At 43.0% G+C, this 19,491-nt stretch overlaps 2 protein-coding genes across 2 annotated transcripts in view; one reads left to right on the top strand and one right to left on the bottom strand.

The window, feature by feature from the left end:
• LOC133559950 (coiled-coil domain-containing protein 3-like) overlaps positions 1-1,130 on the bottom strand; it is a 6,045-nt gene extending 4,915 nt beyond the window's left edge. Inside the window, exon 1 of the mRNA XM_061911933.1 lies at positions 397-1,130. Within this exon, the coding sequence (XP_061767917.1) occupies positions 397-752 (356 nt within the window). The 5' untranslated portion in view covers positions 753-1,130. The remainder of the gene's footprint in view (positions 1-396) is intronic.
• A 4,334-nt stretch (positions 1,131-5,464) lies between these two features.
• LOC133561251 (optineurin-like) lies at positions 5,465-19,148 on the top strand. Its single transcript, XM_061914601.1, has 13 exons — positions 5,465-5,630; positions 8,295-8,388; positions 8,452-8,642; positions 8,708-8,863; positions 9,955-10,097; positions 10,157-10,250; positions 11,786-11,901; positions 11,964-12,113; positions 12,218-12,302; positions 14,262-14,414; positions 14,480-14,619; positions 18,585-18,658; positions 18,726-19,148. The coding sequence occupies exons 2-13, from the start codon at positions 8,295-8,297 to the stop codon at positions 18,836-18,838; spliced, it is 1,509 nt and encodes a 502-aa protein (XP_061770585.1). The 5' UTR covers positions 5,465-5,630; the 3' UTR covers positions 18,839-19,148.
• Positions 19,149-19,491: the final 343 nt, after the last annotated feature.

Consider the following 19,491-nt stretch of genomic DNA (forward strand, 5'->3'; position numbering starts at 1 on the left):
GTTATGAATAATAACACCTTAAGTTCACGTTAATAACATTAAAACTCTACAACATTTAAAACTGTAATAGTTAGTGCAGCACCAACGAATGGGACAAGTTTGGGAAGACATCGACTTAGTTGTGGGGGCTGGTTGTGAATAATAACACCTTAATTACATGTTAATAAAGTTGATTAGGTAGTAACTCAAACAGTTAGACGCAGCACAAACAAACGGGACAAGTTTGGGAATGATATCAACTCAGTTGGTTATGAATAATAACGCGTTAAATACACGTTAATGAGTGTAAAAGGTGATTATGTAAAAACTCAAACAGTTAGACGCAGCACAAACAAACGTGACGAGTTGTGTGTCAGGGATGACGTCACACAGGTGAGAGAAGTAGGCCCGGCTCACCTGAGGAAGAAGAAGTAGGAGTAGTCCTGCACAACGGTGTGTGAGTGACAGGACAGGTAACCCAGCCCGCTGATGTTGAGCCTGGAGCCCGCAGGCACCTCCAGCATGCTCCCCCAGGCCTGGTCGCACAGCAGCTCCACCTCGGCCGAGTACAGTAGACCTGCCTCCTCGGCCAGGTGGAGGGCCAGCACCTTGGCGTACACCATCACCTCCGCCAGCTCCGCGCGGCAACCTTCGCTCTGAGGCCGCCACTCGGACGGCAGCTGGCAGCCCTGCGTCAAAGTCTGCACATGCGCTAGAGACAGAGCCAGAGCCAGAGCTCCCAGCAGAGCCGGCAGCACGACCGCCGCAAACATCCTCCGACTCTCTTGGGGCGGACTTTACACTGCAGGCCCACGCAGGAAGTTCTGGAAGGTCCTTCTGTCTCCTGCTGCCTTCCAGGACCCGTGGAAAACTGAGCTATACCTGCTCTTCTGCCTCCTGCTGCCTTCAAGGACCCGTGGAAAATTGAGACACTTCTTCTGCCTCGTGCTGCCTTCAAGGACCCGTGGAAAACTGAGACACCTGCTCTTTTGTCTCCTGCTGCCTTCAAGGACCCGTGAAAAACTGAGACACCTGCTCTTCTGCCTCCTGCTGCCTTCAAGGACCCATGGAAAACTGAGACACCTCTTCTGCCTCCTGCTGCCTTCAAGGACCCGTGGAAAACTGAGACACCTCTTCTGCCTCCTGCTGCCTTCAAGGACCCGTGGAAAACTGGGACACCTGCTCTTCTGCCTTGTGCTGCCTTCAAGGACCCGTGCAGAGACACCTGCTCTTCTGCCTCGTGCTGCCTTCAAGGACCCATGGAAAACTGAGACACCTGCAATTCTGCCTCGTGCTACCTTCAAGGACCCATGGAAAACTGAGTCACCTGCAAATCTGCCTCGTGCTGCCTTCAAGGACTTGTGGAAAACTGAGTCACCTGCTTTTTTGCCTCGTGCTGCCTTCAAGGACCAATGGAAAACAGAGTCACCTCTTTTGCCTCGTGCTGCCTTCAAGGAGCCATGGAAAACTGAGACACCTGCGCTTCTGCCTCGTGCTGCCTTCAAGGAGCCATGGAAAACTGAGTCACCTGCTCTTTTGTGTGCTCTGATAGTACCTAGCCTGTGTACAACTGCACAGGAATAAGAATTTGTGATTGTATGCATGAGTGTATGTATGTATATGTACTGTATATGTACAGTATGTTTATATGCATGTTTGTACAGTGTATGTATATGTACATGTATGTGTATATGTATGTTTGTACAGTGAATGTATATGTACATGTATGTGTATATGTATGTTTGTACAGTGAATGTATATGTACATGTATGTGTATATGTATGTTTGTACAGTGAATGTATATGTACATGTATGTGTATATGTATGTTTGTACAGTGAATGTATATGTACAGTATGTGTATATGTATGTTTGTACAGAGAATGTATATGTACATGTATGTGTATATGTATGTTTGTACAGTGAATGTATATGTACATGTATGTGTATATGTATGTTTGTACAGAGAATGTATATGTACATGTATGTGTATATGTATGTTTGTACAGTGAATGTGTGTGTGGATGTACAAACTTTGAGTATGTAAGCATGTACTGTATTTGTGTATGTGTGTGGGAGTGTAGGTACAGTAGCTATGTATGTATGTTTTTATTCACCCATGAATAAATGTTTAACCTGTAGTACACACTAAGTTAAAGTCAGCACATGAGTAGTTTTATCTACAAAGAAACAAATAAAAAACACAACAATCATTAGATCACCTTGGTTTGGGCACGTACATAACACTGCCACCTGGCGGTATTTAAGGAAAATTACACAATTACAGCATTGTATTTTATGGTGTGCTTGAGACAAACAGACAACGCTTTTAAAGATAAAGTTGAATAATGTTTTTTTCCGGGTAATTCATATGCAGTAATTAATTGTAGTTTTAAAAAAAAGATTGTTTCCCGATTATTTGGAAAGTGGACTCTTCACGGGAATCCTCAAGCACTAATTTATACATCATGTGGATGTGCCCCAAGCACTAATTTATACATCATGTGGATGTGACCCAAGCACTAATTTATACATCATGTGGATGTGACCCAAGCACTAATTTATACATCATGTGGATGTGACCCAAGCACTAATTTATACATCATGTGGATGTGACCCAAGCACTAACTTATACATCATGTGGATGTGACCCAGGCACTAATTTATACATCATGTGGATGTGACGCAAGCACTAACTTATACATCATGTGGATGTGACCCAAGCACTAAGTCATACAACATGTGGATGTGACCCAAGCACTAATTTATACATCATGTGGATGTGACCCAACCACTAAGTCATACATCATGTGGATGTGACCCAAACACTAATTTATACATCATGTGGATGTGACCCAAGCACTAATTTATACATCATGTGGATGTGCCCCAAGCACTAATTTATACATCATGTGGATGTGACCCAAGCACTAATTTATACATCATGTGGATGTGACCCAAGCACTAATTTATACATCATGTGGATGTGACCCAAGCACTAACTTATACATCATGTGGATGTGACCCAGGCACTAATTTATACATCATGTGGATGTGACGCAAGCACTAACTTATACATCATGTGGATGTGACCCAAGCACTAAGTCATACAACATGTGGATGTGACCCAAGCACTAATTTATACATCATGTGGATGGGACCCAAACACTAACTTATACATCATGTGGATGTGACCCAAGCACTAATTTATACATCATGTGGATGTGACCCAAGCACTAACTTATACATCATGTGGATGTGACCCAGGCACTAATTTATACATCATGTGGATGTGACCCAAGCACTAATTTATACATCATGTGGATGTGACCCAAGCACTAATTTATACATCATGTGGATGTGACCCAAGCACTAACTTAGACATCATGTGGATGTGACCCAAGCACTAATTTATACATCATGTGGATGTGACCCAAGCACTAATTTATACATCATGTGGATGTGACCCAAGCACTAATTTATACATCATGTGGATGTGACCCAAGCACTAACTTATACATCATGTGGATGTGACCCAGGCACTAATTTATACATCATGTGGATGTGACGCAAGCACTAACTTATACATCATGTGGATGTGACCCAAGCACTAAGTCATACAACATGTGGATGTGACCCAAGCACTAATTTATACATCATGTGGATGGGACCCAAACACTAACTTATACATCATGTGGATGTGACCCAAGCACTAATTTATACATCATGTGGATGTGACCCAAGCACTAACTTATACATCATGTGGATGTGACCCAGGCACTAATTTATACATCATGTGGATGTGACCCAAGCACTAATTTATACATCATGTGGATGTGACCCAAGCACTAATTTATACATCATGTGGATGTGACCCAAGCACTAACTTAGACATCATGTGGATGTGACCCAAGCACTAATTTATACATCATGTGGATGTGACCCAAGCACTAATTTATACATCATGTGGATGTGACCCAACCACTAAGTCATACATCATGTGGATGTGACCCAAACACTAATTTATACATCATGTGGATGTGACCCAAGCACTAATTTATACATCATGTGGATGTGACCCAAGCACTAATTCATACATCATGTGGATGTGACCCAAGCACTAATTCATACATCATGTGGATGTGACCCAAGCACTAATTCATACATCATGTGGATGTGACCCAAGCACTAATTCATACATCATGTGGATGTGACCCAAGCACTAAGTCATACATCATGTGGATGTGACCCAAGCACCAAGTCATACATCATGTGGATGTGACCCAGGCACTAATTTATACATCATGTGGATGTGACCCAAGCACTAATTTATACATCATGTGGATGTGACCCAAGCACTAATTTATACATCATGTGGATGTGACCCAAGCACTAACTTAGACATCATGTGGATGTGACCCAAGCACTAATTTATACATCATGTGGATGTGACCCAAGCACTAATTTATACATCATGTGGATGTGACCCAAGCACTAATTTATACATCATGTGGATGTGACCCAAGCACTAACTTATACATCATGTGGATGTGACCCAGGCACTAATTTATACATCATGTGGATGTGACGCAAGCACTAACTTATACATCATGTGGATGTGACCCAAGCACTAAGTCATACAACATGTGGATGTGACCCAAGCACTAATTTATACATCATGTGGATGGGACCCAAACACTAACTTATACATCATGTGGATGTGACCCAAGCACTAATTTATACATCATGTGGATGTGACCCAAGCACTAACTTATACATCATGTGGATGTGACCCAGGCACTAATTTATACATCATGTGGATGTGACCCAAGCACTAATTTATACATCATGTGGATGTGACCCAAGCACTAATTTATACATCATGTGGATGTGACCCAAGCACTAACTTAGACATCATGTGGATGTGACCCAAGCACTAATTTATACATCATGTGGATGTGACCCAAGCACTAATTTATACATCATGTGGATGTGACCCAACCACTAAGTCATAGATCATGTGGATGTGACCCAAACACTAATTTATACATCATGTGGATGTGACCCAAGCACTAATTTATACATCATGTGGATGTGACCCAAGCACTAATTCATACATCATGTGGATGTGACCCAAGCACTAATTCATACATCATGTGGATGTGACCCAAGCACTAAGTCATACATCATGTGGATGTGACCCAAGCACCAAGTCATACATCATGTGGATGTGAATCAGTAGCACGGTTTTTTTATTTTTATTTTATTTTTTTATTTTGTAAACCTTTATTTATAAATTTCAACATTTACAACCAGTTGAGAAATAATAATGAAAGTAAGTAGAAAAACAGTACAAAACAGTAGCACGGATGTCTGTTTCCTTATGACGTCACTTCAAGGAAATGGAAAGCTTGTGTTACCCAGCGCTGTGTTGGCACGGAAAACAAGCAAACATGTCTTCAAAATAAAACGTCAGAAGGATGGTTCGTACGACGGTGTTTTATTTTGAATTGGTTTTGAACCGGAAACGCTTTTCTTTTGAATTGAGCCTTAAAGCTAGCATCGGAACAGAACATCAACAAGAGCTCGTCTTCATTTCAACTAAAGTGCTCTTCTGTGTTGGAGACAAGACAAGCTGGACGTCTCATCGCAGGTTGGTTCAAATCCCTAAAGTCAATGTTTGTTGTGACGCAGTTTGGCGGAGACGTGAGTAGCTGGCAGGATCGAGACAGAAAGAGAAAGTAAAGGTTATATAAGGTGTTTGAAAACAATTCTTCTGTAAGCTGGCCTTCTGCTTTTTACTCTCCCAAGTCTCTACAACTTTAGCCGCTTTTACAGCAGACTTCACGGCGCCAACTTGTCACACTGACCTACAGCTCGTCGATCAATCAATCAATCAATCAATCAAAGTTTACTGATATAGTCCTAAATCACAAATGTCTCAAAGGGCTGCACAAGCCACAACGACATCCTAGGCTCAGATCCCACATCAGGGCAAGGAAAAACTCAACCCAATGGGATACAATGAGAAACCTTGGAGGGGACTGCAGATGTGTGTGAGAAATGTTCAAAGCGTGACAAATATATATGTCTATCTGCCATGAGGTGGACACTTGTCCAGGGTGTACACCGCCTTCCGCCCGAGTGCAGCTGGGATAGGCTCCAGCCCCACCTTAAGGGACAAGCTGTAGAAAATGGATGGATATATTCAGTGGCAGTCAAAAGTGTAGGTACAGGTGTAAAGAAGATGATGTCGTGGCTGTCTTGACTTTCCAATCATTTCTTCTTTGTTTGTGATGTAGTGATTGGAGCACATACTTGTTGCTCACAAAAGCATTCATGAAGTTTGCTTCTTTTATGAATTTATTATGTCTCTACTGAGAATGTGAGCAATCAAAAGTATACGTACAGCAATGTTCATATTTGCTTACATGTCCCTTGGCAAGTTTACCTGCAATAAGGCGCTTTTGGTCGCCATCCACAAGCTTCTGTGCACATTTTTTGTCAGGTTCGAGCAGTTTTGACATCTATTAAACAAGTCAAAAAGGCAAAGAATCAAACAGAGACAGAATTAAGCTCTTACCCAACATCGTTCTCGCGGTTCTTTATTTGATTTTCACCACCCCCCCTCCTTCCCACAGCTGCTTCCTCAAGGAAGCTGGTCGTGACCAGCATTGCCTTCGCTTCCCGAACAGATCAAAGAAACAGATCAAAGAAAGTCCCATAAAATAGATCACAGAGAGTCCCAAAAAATAAAACAAAAGTTTGTAAAAATACTTAAAAGAGTTCCTCTAGAAGTTGGGCAGATTCTGCCATCTGTCCGCCTGGAAGTCCAGCATTCTTCTTGGAAAGCTCCAGCCTTTTTCGTTCTCGTCAGGAACACAATCTAATATATGAGGTTTTATTTGATCATTTACACAGAATTTTTCTGACATTTTCACCACAAAATTGCTGCAGTTCAGTGAAATGTCTTGGTTTTCTGACACGGACTTGTTTCTTCAGCATTGTCCACATGTTTAAGTCAGGACTTTGGGAAGGCCATTCTAGAACCTTCATTCTAGCCCGATTGAGGCATTCCTTGACCACTTTTGAGGTGTGTTTGGGGTCATTGTCCTGTTGGAACACCCAGCTGCACCCAAGACCCAACCTCCCCCCTGATAGATAGTTAGTACTTTATTGATTCCTTCAGGAGAGTTTCCTCAAGAAATTAGAAATTTAAAGATTTAAATCTAAAGATTTAAAGAAAATTTAAGATTTTTGCGTGTCCTGAACAATTTGGAGCTAATCCTCCTTTTTCATTGTCCCATTTAAAGCAGCAGGTCTATTGGCAGCAAAACAGGCCCAGAGCATAATACTACCACCACCATGCTCGACGGTAGGTGTGGTGTTCCTGGGATTAAAGGCCTCACCTTTTCTCCTCCAAACATATTGCTGGGTATTGTGGCCAAACAGCTCCATTTTGGTTTCATCTGACCACAGAACTTTCCTCCAGAAGGTCTTATCTTTGTTTATGTGATGTCAGAAGAAACAACAATGGAGCTGTTTGGCCACAACACCCAGAAATATCAAATGAAAATTAAAAAAAGGCTAAAGACACAGCTTTTTACTCATCATTTTAAACTATTCTTTGATTGTGTTGTTTTCTATCTTAATTATTAATATTATTCTCTCAATGTTATGTTTGAATTACCCTATTTGTTTACTATTTATATTTTATGTTGACTTGTATTTTATCCTATGTTTTCTACTGTTTTTTAGATGGCGTTAATCTGAGTTATTCTCTAGTGTTGACACCTCAAACATGTCATGTTTTCTTGTGTTCTTGTCAATAGTACTCTCTCTCTCTGTGTGTGTGTGTGTGTGTGTGTGTGTGTGTGTGTGTGTGTGTGTGTGTGTGTGTGTGTGTGTGTGTGTGTGTGTGTGTGTGTTTTCTTTTCTCATTTTTGTGTAGAGCACTTTTTGTTTGCCACTTGCCTAAATAACATAACATAACATGACAGACCAGAACGAGACTCGGACAAAGGAGAACCACAACAAAGACAATATGACGGACCTGAACTAGACTGACTGATTGATTGATTGAGACTTGTATTAGTAGATTGCACAGTACAGTACATATTCCCCACAATGGACCACTAAATGGTAACACCCCAATAAGATTTTCAGCTTGTTTATAAGTCGGGGTCCACCTTCCTCAATTGATGCAACAAAGCAGAACCGCAAGAAAGATAACCCGAGACTTGGATTAGTAAGAGTACAACCCTAGTCCAGTGTGGGTGTGCTGCAAAGCTAAAATGTGTGTGAATTCTCCTGTCAGATGATGAACGGGGACACCTCCAGTGGGGTGGACACGCTGGAGGAAACTCTGCAGCAGATGAATGTCCTCATCCAAGAGAACAAAGATTTGAAAGGTGTGTCCCAGTAGACCTGTCCTATGAGTCCTGTGCACCCATTCACTTGTCTGCACCCCCCAGAGTCTTTACATAAGACCAACCTGCTGATGAAAGAGCGCTTGGAGAGTCTGTCCACGTGGCGAGACAAGCAGCGGGAGGAGCACCAACTCATGGTCACCAGGCTGGAGGAGGCCGGGCTCCAAATGGAGGCCTTGACGCTTCAGAACCAGGAACTGAGCCAGAAACTGGAGGAGGCGGGTGACGCCTCACAAGTGAGTGTGCTGGTGCCGTAGTCCACCAGGACCTGATTGAAACCTGCTCAACACGGTGTCTCCAGGTGGCGAGACCCAGTGCAGAGGCCGACGCCCTCCGTGCGCAGCTGGCCCGACTGCAGGCGGAGAAGAACGACCTGGTGGCTCTCAACTCTGAGCTGCAGCTGAAGGCCGACCACAACTCCCACGAGGACTCCTTCATCGAGGTCATCAAGGTGTCGGTGAGGAGGAAGTGCAAATCATCTTTCTGTACCGACTTCACTTGCTGCATCGCAGGTTTACACTTGCAGCATCGACATTCAAGTAGCTTCTACACCGGGGGTCCAAACCCTTGATTTGGGGCCCACATCAGGCTCACAGATTGGCCAAAAACATATTATATTAATAGGATGGATATTTCATGAATATGATGGATGTATAATTATAGGATGGATATATAATGAATATGATGGATGTATATTTATATGATGGATATATAATGAATATGATGGATGTATAATTATAGGATGGATATATAATGAATATGATGTATTTATAACGAATATAATGGATGTATAATTAAGAGTATTATTTTAAGAGGATGTGAAAGTTTGACTCCTACCTTGTTTACTTCCCTGACAACTTCCTTAAATGTTTGTAATCAATCATAAACATCAAGCAGCTAAAATGCACCAAACATGGATAAGTGTGGAGAGTGTTTGACATTTTTCCCATCATGCACTCCAAAGGATTTTAATGGGTGTCATTTTGATGTTTTTATGTTGTTTGGACATGTTTCATAACATCCACAATGTTCAGTGAGCAGGTTGTGTTCTAAGTGAACATCTTTGTTAGTGGCAGTTTTAGCGCCATGACTAGGGAAGGTTATCTGGATTGTGTCATATAAGTAAATGCTGTGCTACGATTTCAAAGTATTCTCCAGGGTCATAGATCTGATTTACTGACATTGTCCACAGCACATGTGTGGCATCCAGAGACCACCTGGAATTTAGGATGAATTTGAAAGCAGGCCGTGGTTTCAACTCATGACGCCTTGAAGTTTGGACACCCCTGATCTGTGATACTCGGGGGAGCTCTGTAATGTTCTAATAATGTCTGGACGGGATGTTAATTGGAAGAAGGTGATCATTAGTTAATGGTGATTTGAAGACTTATTACAGTGTAGGTAATAGTTGAACTTGAATATTGATTAGGAGTGGACATGAGAACTAAGCACTTTTGGAAAGCCAAGTTTATTGCAGTGGACAGAAGCCATGTTGCAATGCAGGTAAGGAGCCACCTGCCCAAGTGACGACTTGTCCATGACTTTCAGGACCAAGGTGTTGTCAGCAAATGCCCCGACTCCGACGCCGACACCAGCGAGGAGGTGACGGTCAGCCAACTGCTGGCCTCCCTGCGGAAGGAGACTCAGCGGGCGGAGCGGCTGCAAGGCGAGCTGCAGGCCGCCGTGGACAAGTAAGACGTACTTCAGCCTCTGGTTTTTACACGGACATGTCACGCTTTGCTCCTGACAGGAATACGGCGCTGGAGGAGAGCAGGAGTCTTGTTACCGTAGCAACGCAGACATCCATGACCTCAGAGACCAGAGAGGATTCTGGGAAGGACAAGGTCAATTCTATTTTTATTGTGAATCTTTCAACGATTCCATCCCAGTCCTCGGGTGAAGGATCCCTTTCAGAATCCATTCTCCATTCAAACAAAGTATTCTTTGGTGTAATAATTACAATGACACCTTCTCTAAAAGGTAGAAAAGCTCATTTAGGTTGCATGAAGATGGCCTCAAAAATGTTTTTTTTTTTTCAAATGGATTCTTGGGAAAGAAAACATTTTCTATTTGCGAAAAAATAAAAAATAAATCTAAATCACAATCAAAATGATGAATCAATTTTGAATCATATAATTTCTTGCGGCTTTTACTTTTTTGGAATCAAACATGTTTTGTCCAGCAAACACAGAAGGAAGTCAAGAGAAGCCTCATCAACTACTTATGAAATACCTCCTCTCCACTTCTGTGTGCTTTTACAATCATCCTCTTTACATGTTGCACCTTTTTCTCTTTTTCTTCAACCATGCAGACCTTCTTCATGATTTCTTTTTCTTCAACCATGCAGAGCTTCTTCTTGATTTCTTTTTCTTCAACCATGCAGAGCTTCTTCATGATTTCCCCCAGAAATAATATAATTTGTATCCTCAACAAGAAATATAGATCAACTTACTATAACATTACTTTTTATTCTTATTTCAATTCAGAACATGTTTTGACTGTCTTGAACCCTTTGAAAAAGAAAAATTAAATACATCAACTCCATCCATCCATCCATTTTCTACTGCTTGTCCTTTCAATAAATAATAATAAATTCAAAACTAAAAATCAATAAAACAATTTTTTGGGATCAAAATGAAAAAGTCAGGATAAATGACTACAAAGAGCACGTTTTGCTTTTCGAAGCGGTTTTGAAGCATGATACTGATGAAGCACGTTCCCAGGGTCTCACATGTAAACAAATGTCCACTGCAGAGGACACTGCTTCAAGGTCAGCCAATATTTACAGTACCTATTTTAAAATATATGACATAATCCTTTATTTACAGAATGGAAAGGGTGAGAGGAAGAGGGTTTAATTAGTTGGAAATGCGGTTTGCCGAAAATAATGGAAAGCGCCACCCTCCATATCCACTGCGGCCAAAGTTGAAATTTGCCACAAAACCCATTTTAAGATATTCAACACTAGACTGCCACCTGACGGCTTAAGTGGATGGTTGGCCACCCCAATTTGTCACGTTTCATGTGTCAGGTCAAAGGCGCGTGGATTGCAAACATAAGGTGAAGTAAATACATAAATGAAACAGAAATCTAGTTCACATTGTAAGTATTGAAGAAAACATCATTGTTATCAAAAGAGATGATCAGAGAGCAAAGGTGTGTAGTCAGCATAACAGACATGAAGTGTTATTCAACCTGGTGTTGGTAAACAAAGGTGTGTGTAGTCAACATAACAGACATGAAGTGTTATTCAACCTGGTGTTGGTAAACATTCAGTAGAGAACAATAGAGAGAAGTCATGTCAGCAATACACAAAATGATGGAAAAGGTGTGTGTGTGTGTGCGTGTGTGCGTGTGTGTGTGTGTACAAATACTGCAGGCTGCGTCCCAGTTGGAGAGCATGAAGTGTGGGATGAAGACGCTGGTTGAAAGGCTGCAGCAGGCTCAGAGCGAGCTGGATGATGCAGAAGGCATGAAGAAGAACCTGCAAGACAGGTTGTTAACACGGACAATGACGAGGCCGCACAAACGCTCCATCTTGTCCCTGCTGTCTGCAGCTGTCATCTACTAGAGCAGCGTGTGGACACCCTCAGAGCTCAGCTGGAGGACAAGCAGGCGGTGCAGGCGGAGAACCATCGGCTGAAGCTGCAGCTGGACAGCATGCAGACACACACCTTGATGGAGCAGAGGAAGGCTGGGGAGGAGAGGTCGCTGCTTTCTTATCTACTTCCATCTGCAAACTTTTGCATCTACATGCATTATTAATATGTGTGGAATCAGGGACTCAACACTCTGCTTTTCTCCTCTTCAGAAGCAACCTAGCTCAGCTGAAGGACGCCTACACGCAGCTGTTTGAAGACTACAACGAGCTCCAGGAGGAGAAGAAGAAACGAGAGGTCATAAATAAATAGAAATATATTTCACTCTTTCCAGCTGCAAGGTGTCAAGTACCAGGTCATGTGACTAGAAAGCGTACGCTTGATTGAAAAAAAAAAAAAAAAAAAAGAAGTTAGTATGTAAAGAAGTTAGCACGCAAACAGTTAGCATGTGTCAAGGACAAGTGGAATCAATGAATTGAATTAAGGTTTTCGGCTGTAAAATTGGCTAAAAAGTTAGCATAACATCATGCTAACAATTACCATGTGTCAAAAGAGTCTGAGGTGTTGGGCTGCAAAAACTGGTTAAAAAAGTCCCAAATGGTGAGAGTCTGAGGTGTCGGGCTATAAAAGTTAGCATGCTAATGCTAGTCCTGCCCAGCCAATCAGCGGCTGTGATGCTAAACTGGTGTAGTGGTTCATACTTCCTGCTCTTTTTACTTCATGCAGACATTTGTATTGCTGGCCAATGTTTCATTTAGAAGCAAATGAGCTAGAATGTGCTCAGTTAGCCGTAGCACCAAGCTAAGATGTGGATGTTGTGATGAGCCGAGCCTGCATTGATTGACGTTTTGTTTTAGCATCTTCAATGCACACGATATGGCCGAAAGTATTGGGTCACCTGCCTTTACTCACATATGAAGTTGAAATGCCATCCCATGGAATTGTCCCAAAATGTTTAGCTATCCTGGACCATTCAAAGTTCCTTAACCTGGAACTCCTGAAAAACAACCCCACATCATAATTCCTCCTCCACCAAATTTCACACTCTGCACAATGCGGTCCAAAATGTAGCATTCTCCTGGCAACCTCCAAAGCCAGACTGGTCCATCAGATTTCCAGATGGAAAAGTGTGATTCATCAATCCAGAGAAGGCGTCTCCACTGCTCTAGAGTCTGGTGGTGATGTCCTTTACACCACTGCATCCCCCGCTTTGCATTAGACGTGGTGATGCATGGCTTAGTAGAAGCTGCTCGGCCATGGAAACATTCCATGAAGCTCTCTGTGTACTGTACGTGGGCTAATTGGAAGGTGACATGAAGTCTGGAGCTGTGTAGCAAGTGACTGTGCAGAAAGTCTTTGCACTATGCTGACCTCTCTGTCACTTGAAGCTCTCTGCGTACTGTACGTGGGCTAATTGGAAGGTGACATGAAGTCTGGAGCTGTGTAGCAAGTGACTGTGCAGAAAGTCTTTGCACTATGCTGGCCTCTCTGTCACTTGAAGCTCTCTGCGTACTGTACGTGGGCTAATTGGAAGGTGACATGAAGTCTGGAGCTGTGTAGCAAGTGACTGTGCAGAAAGTCTTTGCACTATGCTGGCCTCTCTGTCACTTGAAGCTCTCTGCGTACTGTACGTGGGCTAATTGGAAGGTGACATGAAGTCTGGAGCTGTGTAGCAAGTGACTGTGCAGAAAGTCTTTGCACTATGCTGACCTCTCTGTCACTTGAAGCTCTCTGCGTACTGTACGTGGGCTAATTGGAAGGTGACATGAAGTCTGGAGCTGTGTAGCAAGTGACTGTGCAGAAAGTCTTTGCACTATGCTGACCTCTCTGTCACTTTACCTGGCCTACCACTTGCTGGCTGAGTTGCTGTTGTTCCCAAACTCTTCACTTTTCTTAGAATAAAGTTGACTTTGGAATATTTAGGAGCGAGGAAATTTCACGACTGGATTTGTTTCACAGGTGGCATCCTGTGACAGTTCCATGCTGGAAATCACTGAGAGCGGCCCATTCTTTCACAAATGTCTGTAGAAACAGTCTCCGTGTCTAAGTGCTTGATTTGATACACCGGGCCAAGAGATTAGGACACCTGATTGTCATCATTTGGATGGTTAGCCAAATACTTTTGGCAATATAGATAGATAGATAGTACTTTATTGATTCCTTCTGGCTGGGAAGTTTGGAGGACAGTCCTGCTGTGAAGACAACCTCTGTGCTGGAAAGAAGTCATCAATCCATGTTCTTTCTGGGCATTCTCAGCTGGTGGACAGCAGAGTGCTGCAGGATCTTCAAGGTCAGCTGACCGCCGCCGAGCAGGCCCTGGTGGACAAGCAGGAGAACATCGACAGCTTGAAGCAGGAGATCTTCCAGAAGGAGAAGGAGCTGGAGACCATCTCCGTGTTGCAGGCACAGGTGGGCTCTCTGCTGCTGCTCCTCCCTCTTCCCTCCTGCCTCCTGCTCAACTTCTCCTCCTGCAGGCTGAGGTCTACTCCTCCGACTTCTACGCCGAGCGGGCGGCCAGAGAGAAGCTGCACGAGGAGCGAGAGCGTCTGTCTGCTCAGCTGGAGTATGTCAAGAAACAAAACTGCCATCTGCAGGAGCTGGACACCATGAGGCGGTAGGACAAGAAACTCAATGAGTGTCCTGTGTCAGACAGGAAGGTCAAGGCCACTAGTACACATCATCTGCATTACAGGACTAGTACACATCATCTGCATTATAGGACTAGTACACATCATCTGCATTATAGGACTAGTACACATCATCTGCATTATAGGACTAGTACACATCATCTGCATTACAGGACTAGTACACATCATCTGCATTATAGGACTAGTACACATCATGTGTTTTGTATTGCATTATAGGACTAGTTCACATCATGTGTTTTGGACTGCATTATAGGACTAGTTCACATCATGTGTTTTGTATTGCATTATAGGACTAGTTCACATCATGTGTTTTGGACTGCATTATAGGACTAGTTCACATCATGTGTTTTGTATTGCATTATAGGACTAGTTCACATGTGTTTTGCACTGCATTATAGGACTAGTTCTGGTACTGAAACATTTTGACAGATTTTTAAACGCAACGTGTAAAGTTCTATAGTCTCAATGAAACATCAACGTTTTGGTCTTGCTTGCTAACCTGTACTTGCTAGCGTCATTTATAGAGCAGGCATCGTCCTGCAGTCCACAAGTATCTCTTATGTGTGACTGCCATCTACTGCTCACACTTATCCTAACACCATGTACCAAATAAAACAGCTTGGAGGTGGATAAACACAACCAGGATTAATACGTACATTAGGTGCACTGGGTTGTAAGGCGCATGCTACATTTCTGACTAAATGAAGTCATTCTCAGAGATGCCACAATACTGTGCTGGAAGTTTGTCACGCTTGGATTGTGGAACTTGGGCAGGCCTAGTGGAGGCTGTGTGTGCGTGCCTTTAAGAGACATTCTTTTTCACATGATGCACTGCAATAGAGATGCGCGGTTTGCGGTCTCATATAAATAAAATATATTTTAATTAGATTCGGGCGGGTGGCGGTTGAACCATCCGGAAATATTTGATATACATGGTTCTGAGATCGGTATCCTTTACCATTGAAAGAGACACTTAAGACCCGTGTCACAAAGCGAAGAAGACAATAGGAGACGCTAATATTCTCTAGAATGACTGCAGTCACCCAGATAATAAGTATTAGTGCGTGCTATGAAGCCATTGTCTTTGTTGCCTTCTACAACATGTACGATCTGCTTGTTAGTCCAGCAACATGTTGTGTGTGACTTCCGCGGCAACACACACACGACTGCAAGGCATACTGGGTGACACAGAGTACACTAATGGTTGTGATATAAACAATCTTAACACTCTTAGTAATATGCGCCACGCTGTGAAGCCACACCAAACAAGAACGACAAACACATTTCGGGAGAACATCCTCCCAGTAACACAACATAAACGCAACACAACAAATACCCAGAATCCTTTGTATCCATGACACTTCCTGACTATTTTATACACCCCGCTAGCAGCAAACCCCACCGTCTGTATCACCCAGTATGCCTTTCAACCTTGTACGTGTGATTGCGGAAGCTGCACACAACATGTTGCCGAACTAACAATCGGTTTGTACATGTTGTTAGGCAAAAGCTTCACAGCACGGCCATATTCTTGTCATCAGGATGAACGCCATTGGATATTCAAGAGAACGTTAGCGGCTCCCATTGTCTTCATTACTCTGTGAAACGGGTTTAAATAGCTCTTTGAGAGGTAAAGGTGGCCGACCTCTGATGTATTTCAGCGGGCGGGGGGCGGGCGGTTGCGGTTCTGACAAAATGTTGGTTCGGGTGGACGGCGGGTGGATGACGACTTTGGTGATGCGGTTGCGGATGATATAATTGCCTCTCCGCCCATCTCTACACTGTAAGTGTGCGCGAGATGCCATATATGGGCACACTTCCTTGTGCAAGGAAGACTCTTACATGCTGTGATTGGAATGCAGTGTAAGGAGGAGAACAATACATGACTCTATTATTGGAAGGCAGTGTAAGGAGAACAAAACATCACTCTTTCATTGTAATTTGAATGGAGAATCCATTCTGAATTGAATCATTGTCCCAAGAATCTAATGGAATCACATGGTGCCCAAAGATTCACAGCCTAACTTTTCACACAAATGAGAAAAGAAAAATCCCCACGTCGTTGGCAGTGAAGAACTCCAGGAAGTTCATTTCATTTTTTTTTTTCAATGTTTTAATTTTTATTTATGTATTAGAAAAATGATTTTTTAATTTGAAATAAAAATAAAGAAGCTGTTTATGGTTCCGTGAGTTGGCAAAGTAAGCTACATGTGTAACATTACAGTCACAACATCACGCTACTTTAGCTAACAACTCAATAATCGCACAAGGAAGCAAAAATGTGTTCGCTCACAAGTAGAAGCTGAAATGTTGACATCATCACCAGGTGAGTCACCAGGTGAGTCACCAGGTGATGATGGGCAGGATTATCAGTCCTTCTCTGCTTTCTCCCCATTGCTGCCACCCAGCATGCCACAATTCGCTGCCGGTACAATGTTTGGAGGTGTATTTTTTTTCACTAACTTCAAAATATGTTCCATCCATTTACTCCGCTTGTCGTGATTTGATGAATTTATGAATGTTTCAAGTGGATTTTGTCGCCGCCCAACACACAAATACTGTTGATGTTTTTCTCCCTTTGTACCGCTACAGACTTCAAAAGAGATGGCAGTAAAGGTTAATACTCGCTGCCATATGGCTCTTTTCATTCAATAGAAATAAGAATAGTAATAATTCATCATCAGTACAGAAAGAAACACCACCTTTCTTATTGTCTGCTCTGTCCTCCACAACTTGCAGGCATTCTCCGTCTGTGTTTTACACTTCAAAAGACTTTCCATCCATCCATTTTCTCCCGCTTATTCCCTTTGGGGTCGCGGGGGCGCTGGTGCCTATCTCAGCTACAATCAGGCGGAAGGCGAGGCACACCCTGGACAAGTGGCCACCTCATCACAGGGCCAACACAGATAGACAGACAACATTCACACACTAGGGACCATTTTAGTGTTGCCAATCAACCTATCCCCAGGTGCATGTCTTTGGAGGTGGGAGGGGCCTATCCCTAGGTGCATGTCTGGAGGTGGGAGGGGCCTATCCCCAGGTGCATGTCTTTGGAGGTGGGAGGGGCCTATCCCCAGGTGCATGTCTTTGGAGGTGGGAGGGGCCTATCCCCAGGTGCATGTTTTTGGAGGTGGGAGGGGCCTATCCCCAGGTGCATGTCTGGAGGTGGGAGGGGCCTATCCCCAGGTGCATGTCTGGAGGTGGGAGGGGCCTATTCCCAGGTGCATGTCTTTGGAGGTGGGAGGAAGCCGGAGTACCCGGAGGGAACCCACTCGGTCACAGGGAGAACATGCAAACTCCATACAGAAAGATCCCGAGCCCGGGATTGAACCCAGGACTACTCAGGACCTTCGTATTGTGAGGCATACGCACTAACCCCTCCTCCACCGTGCTGCCCTGAAAAGACTTTGTCCATGCAAAACATTTGTTTACATTGCACCACATGTAATAAGCATTTATGGATTTTTGTTGGAGATTGTTATCACACCTCAACATCTCTGTCATGTGAATGCTGCCTCTTGGCCAGGTCAGCAAATGAAAGTATGTTCTTCATTTTCTTACCCTGGATAGATAAACACAGGTCAACTAGGAAGTAAATGTGTATAAACTGCAAGACAGGAACAGGAAGTAGGTTGAAGGGAGGACGCCAATCGTGCTGTTTGATGAATAAATAGATGAAACAAACATCACTTATGATCTGACAGTCAAATGGTGCGTTGATGGCGTGAGACAAAGTTGCACGGCTGGAGGGAAAATGTGTCTTTTAAAACGTTTTTTTAGCCTTTAAAAAAATCTTTGCGCATGCCTCATGGCCAATTATGCAAATTTTTGTCGACTGGAAGGTCCCCCGCACCGACCCTGCAAGCCAACATCGTGCGTGTGAATATTGTTTGTGATGATGAACCATGGCATGCATTTGTTTGTGTCGCAGGCTGACACTGAGCGAGATGCAGAGGAAACATTTGGCAAAACCAAACGGACGAAATCCAGCATTGGTTGGGAGAGGTTTGTTTCATTTTTGCTGTGGATGCACAGCCTGAGAGACGTTAAAGCCCACTTTCCTGACTTGCAGGTACTGACTGGCAGCATCAGGGCAATATTCCTGAGAACGTCTGTCCAAAATGCAACAGCATCCTGCCAGATCTGGACTCCCTGCAGATCCACATCATGGACTGCATCAACTAGCCTCGCAGCATCTTTTGCTTTATTTGCACTTTAATCCCAAGTTTTCCTCTACTTCTACTTCCCCTCTCATACAACCAAGAGTTCACTTTATATGATTTGATGTTTGATGTCCTCTCACAAGGGTTTGTTTGGGCGTTGTTGGCTCCACGTGTCTGAAATGTGGACGGACTCAAATAGAAGCTTTAAAAGGTGTTTGCATCAAGTGGGGGCTCAATGGCTTGTATGTCAAGAAGCAAATGTCACTGGATAGGATCTAAACTACAAAACATTGTTTTAATTTCAAATAAAATGCAAATGTTTTTGGTGAAAACCTGGAAAGTTAATGAGCACCATTATTTTGGATATAATATATACTATATGTATTTTTATTTATGATTTTCACTGCAATTATTGATTTCTAAAAAACGAAAGAGGCAATGTTAAAGGACGAGATAGTGTATCATTTGTGAGATCATATATCAGGCCTGTCAAAATGAAGGTGTTAACTCATGATTAATCACAAGAAATATTGCATTAATCGTGAACACACTTAGAATAATAATGCAATTTATTATTTATTTTTTTTAACCTTACCCACCATACGGTCAGCGATCACATCAATCATGTCGGTACAAAAACGAGTCAGGAGACTATACATCCTGACAGAAGCTTAC

This window comes from Nerophis ophidion, linkage group LG10 (assembly GCF_033978795.1).
Source record: "Nerophis ophidion isolate RoL-2023_Sa linkage group LG10, RoL_Noph_v1.0, whole genome shotgun sequence".
In the NCBI taxonomy this organism is placed as follows: Eukaryota; Metazoa; Chordata; class Actinopteri; order Syngnathiformes; family Syngnathidae; genus Nerophis; species Nerophis ophidion.

Bases quoted from the DNA above. Each gene is read 5' to 3' on its own strand.
- LOC133561251 (XM_061914601.1), top strand. From the start codon at position 8,295: ATGATGAACGGGGACACCTCCAGTGGGGTGGACACGCTGGAGGAAACT. The intron at 10,098-10,156 runs GTAAGACGTACT...TGCTCCTGACAG, and splicing joins CTGCAGGCCGCCGTGGACAA to GAATACGGCGCTGGAGGAGA. The intron at 12,114-12,217 runs GTCGCTGCTTTC...TCTCCTCTTCAG, and splicing joins AGGAAGGCTGGGGAGGAGAG to AAGCAACCTAGCTCAGCTGA.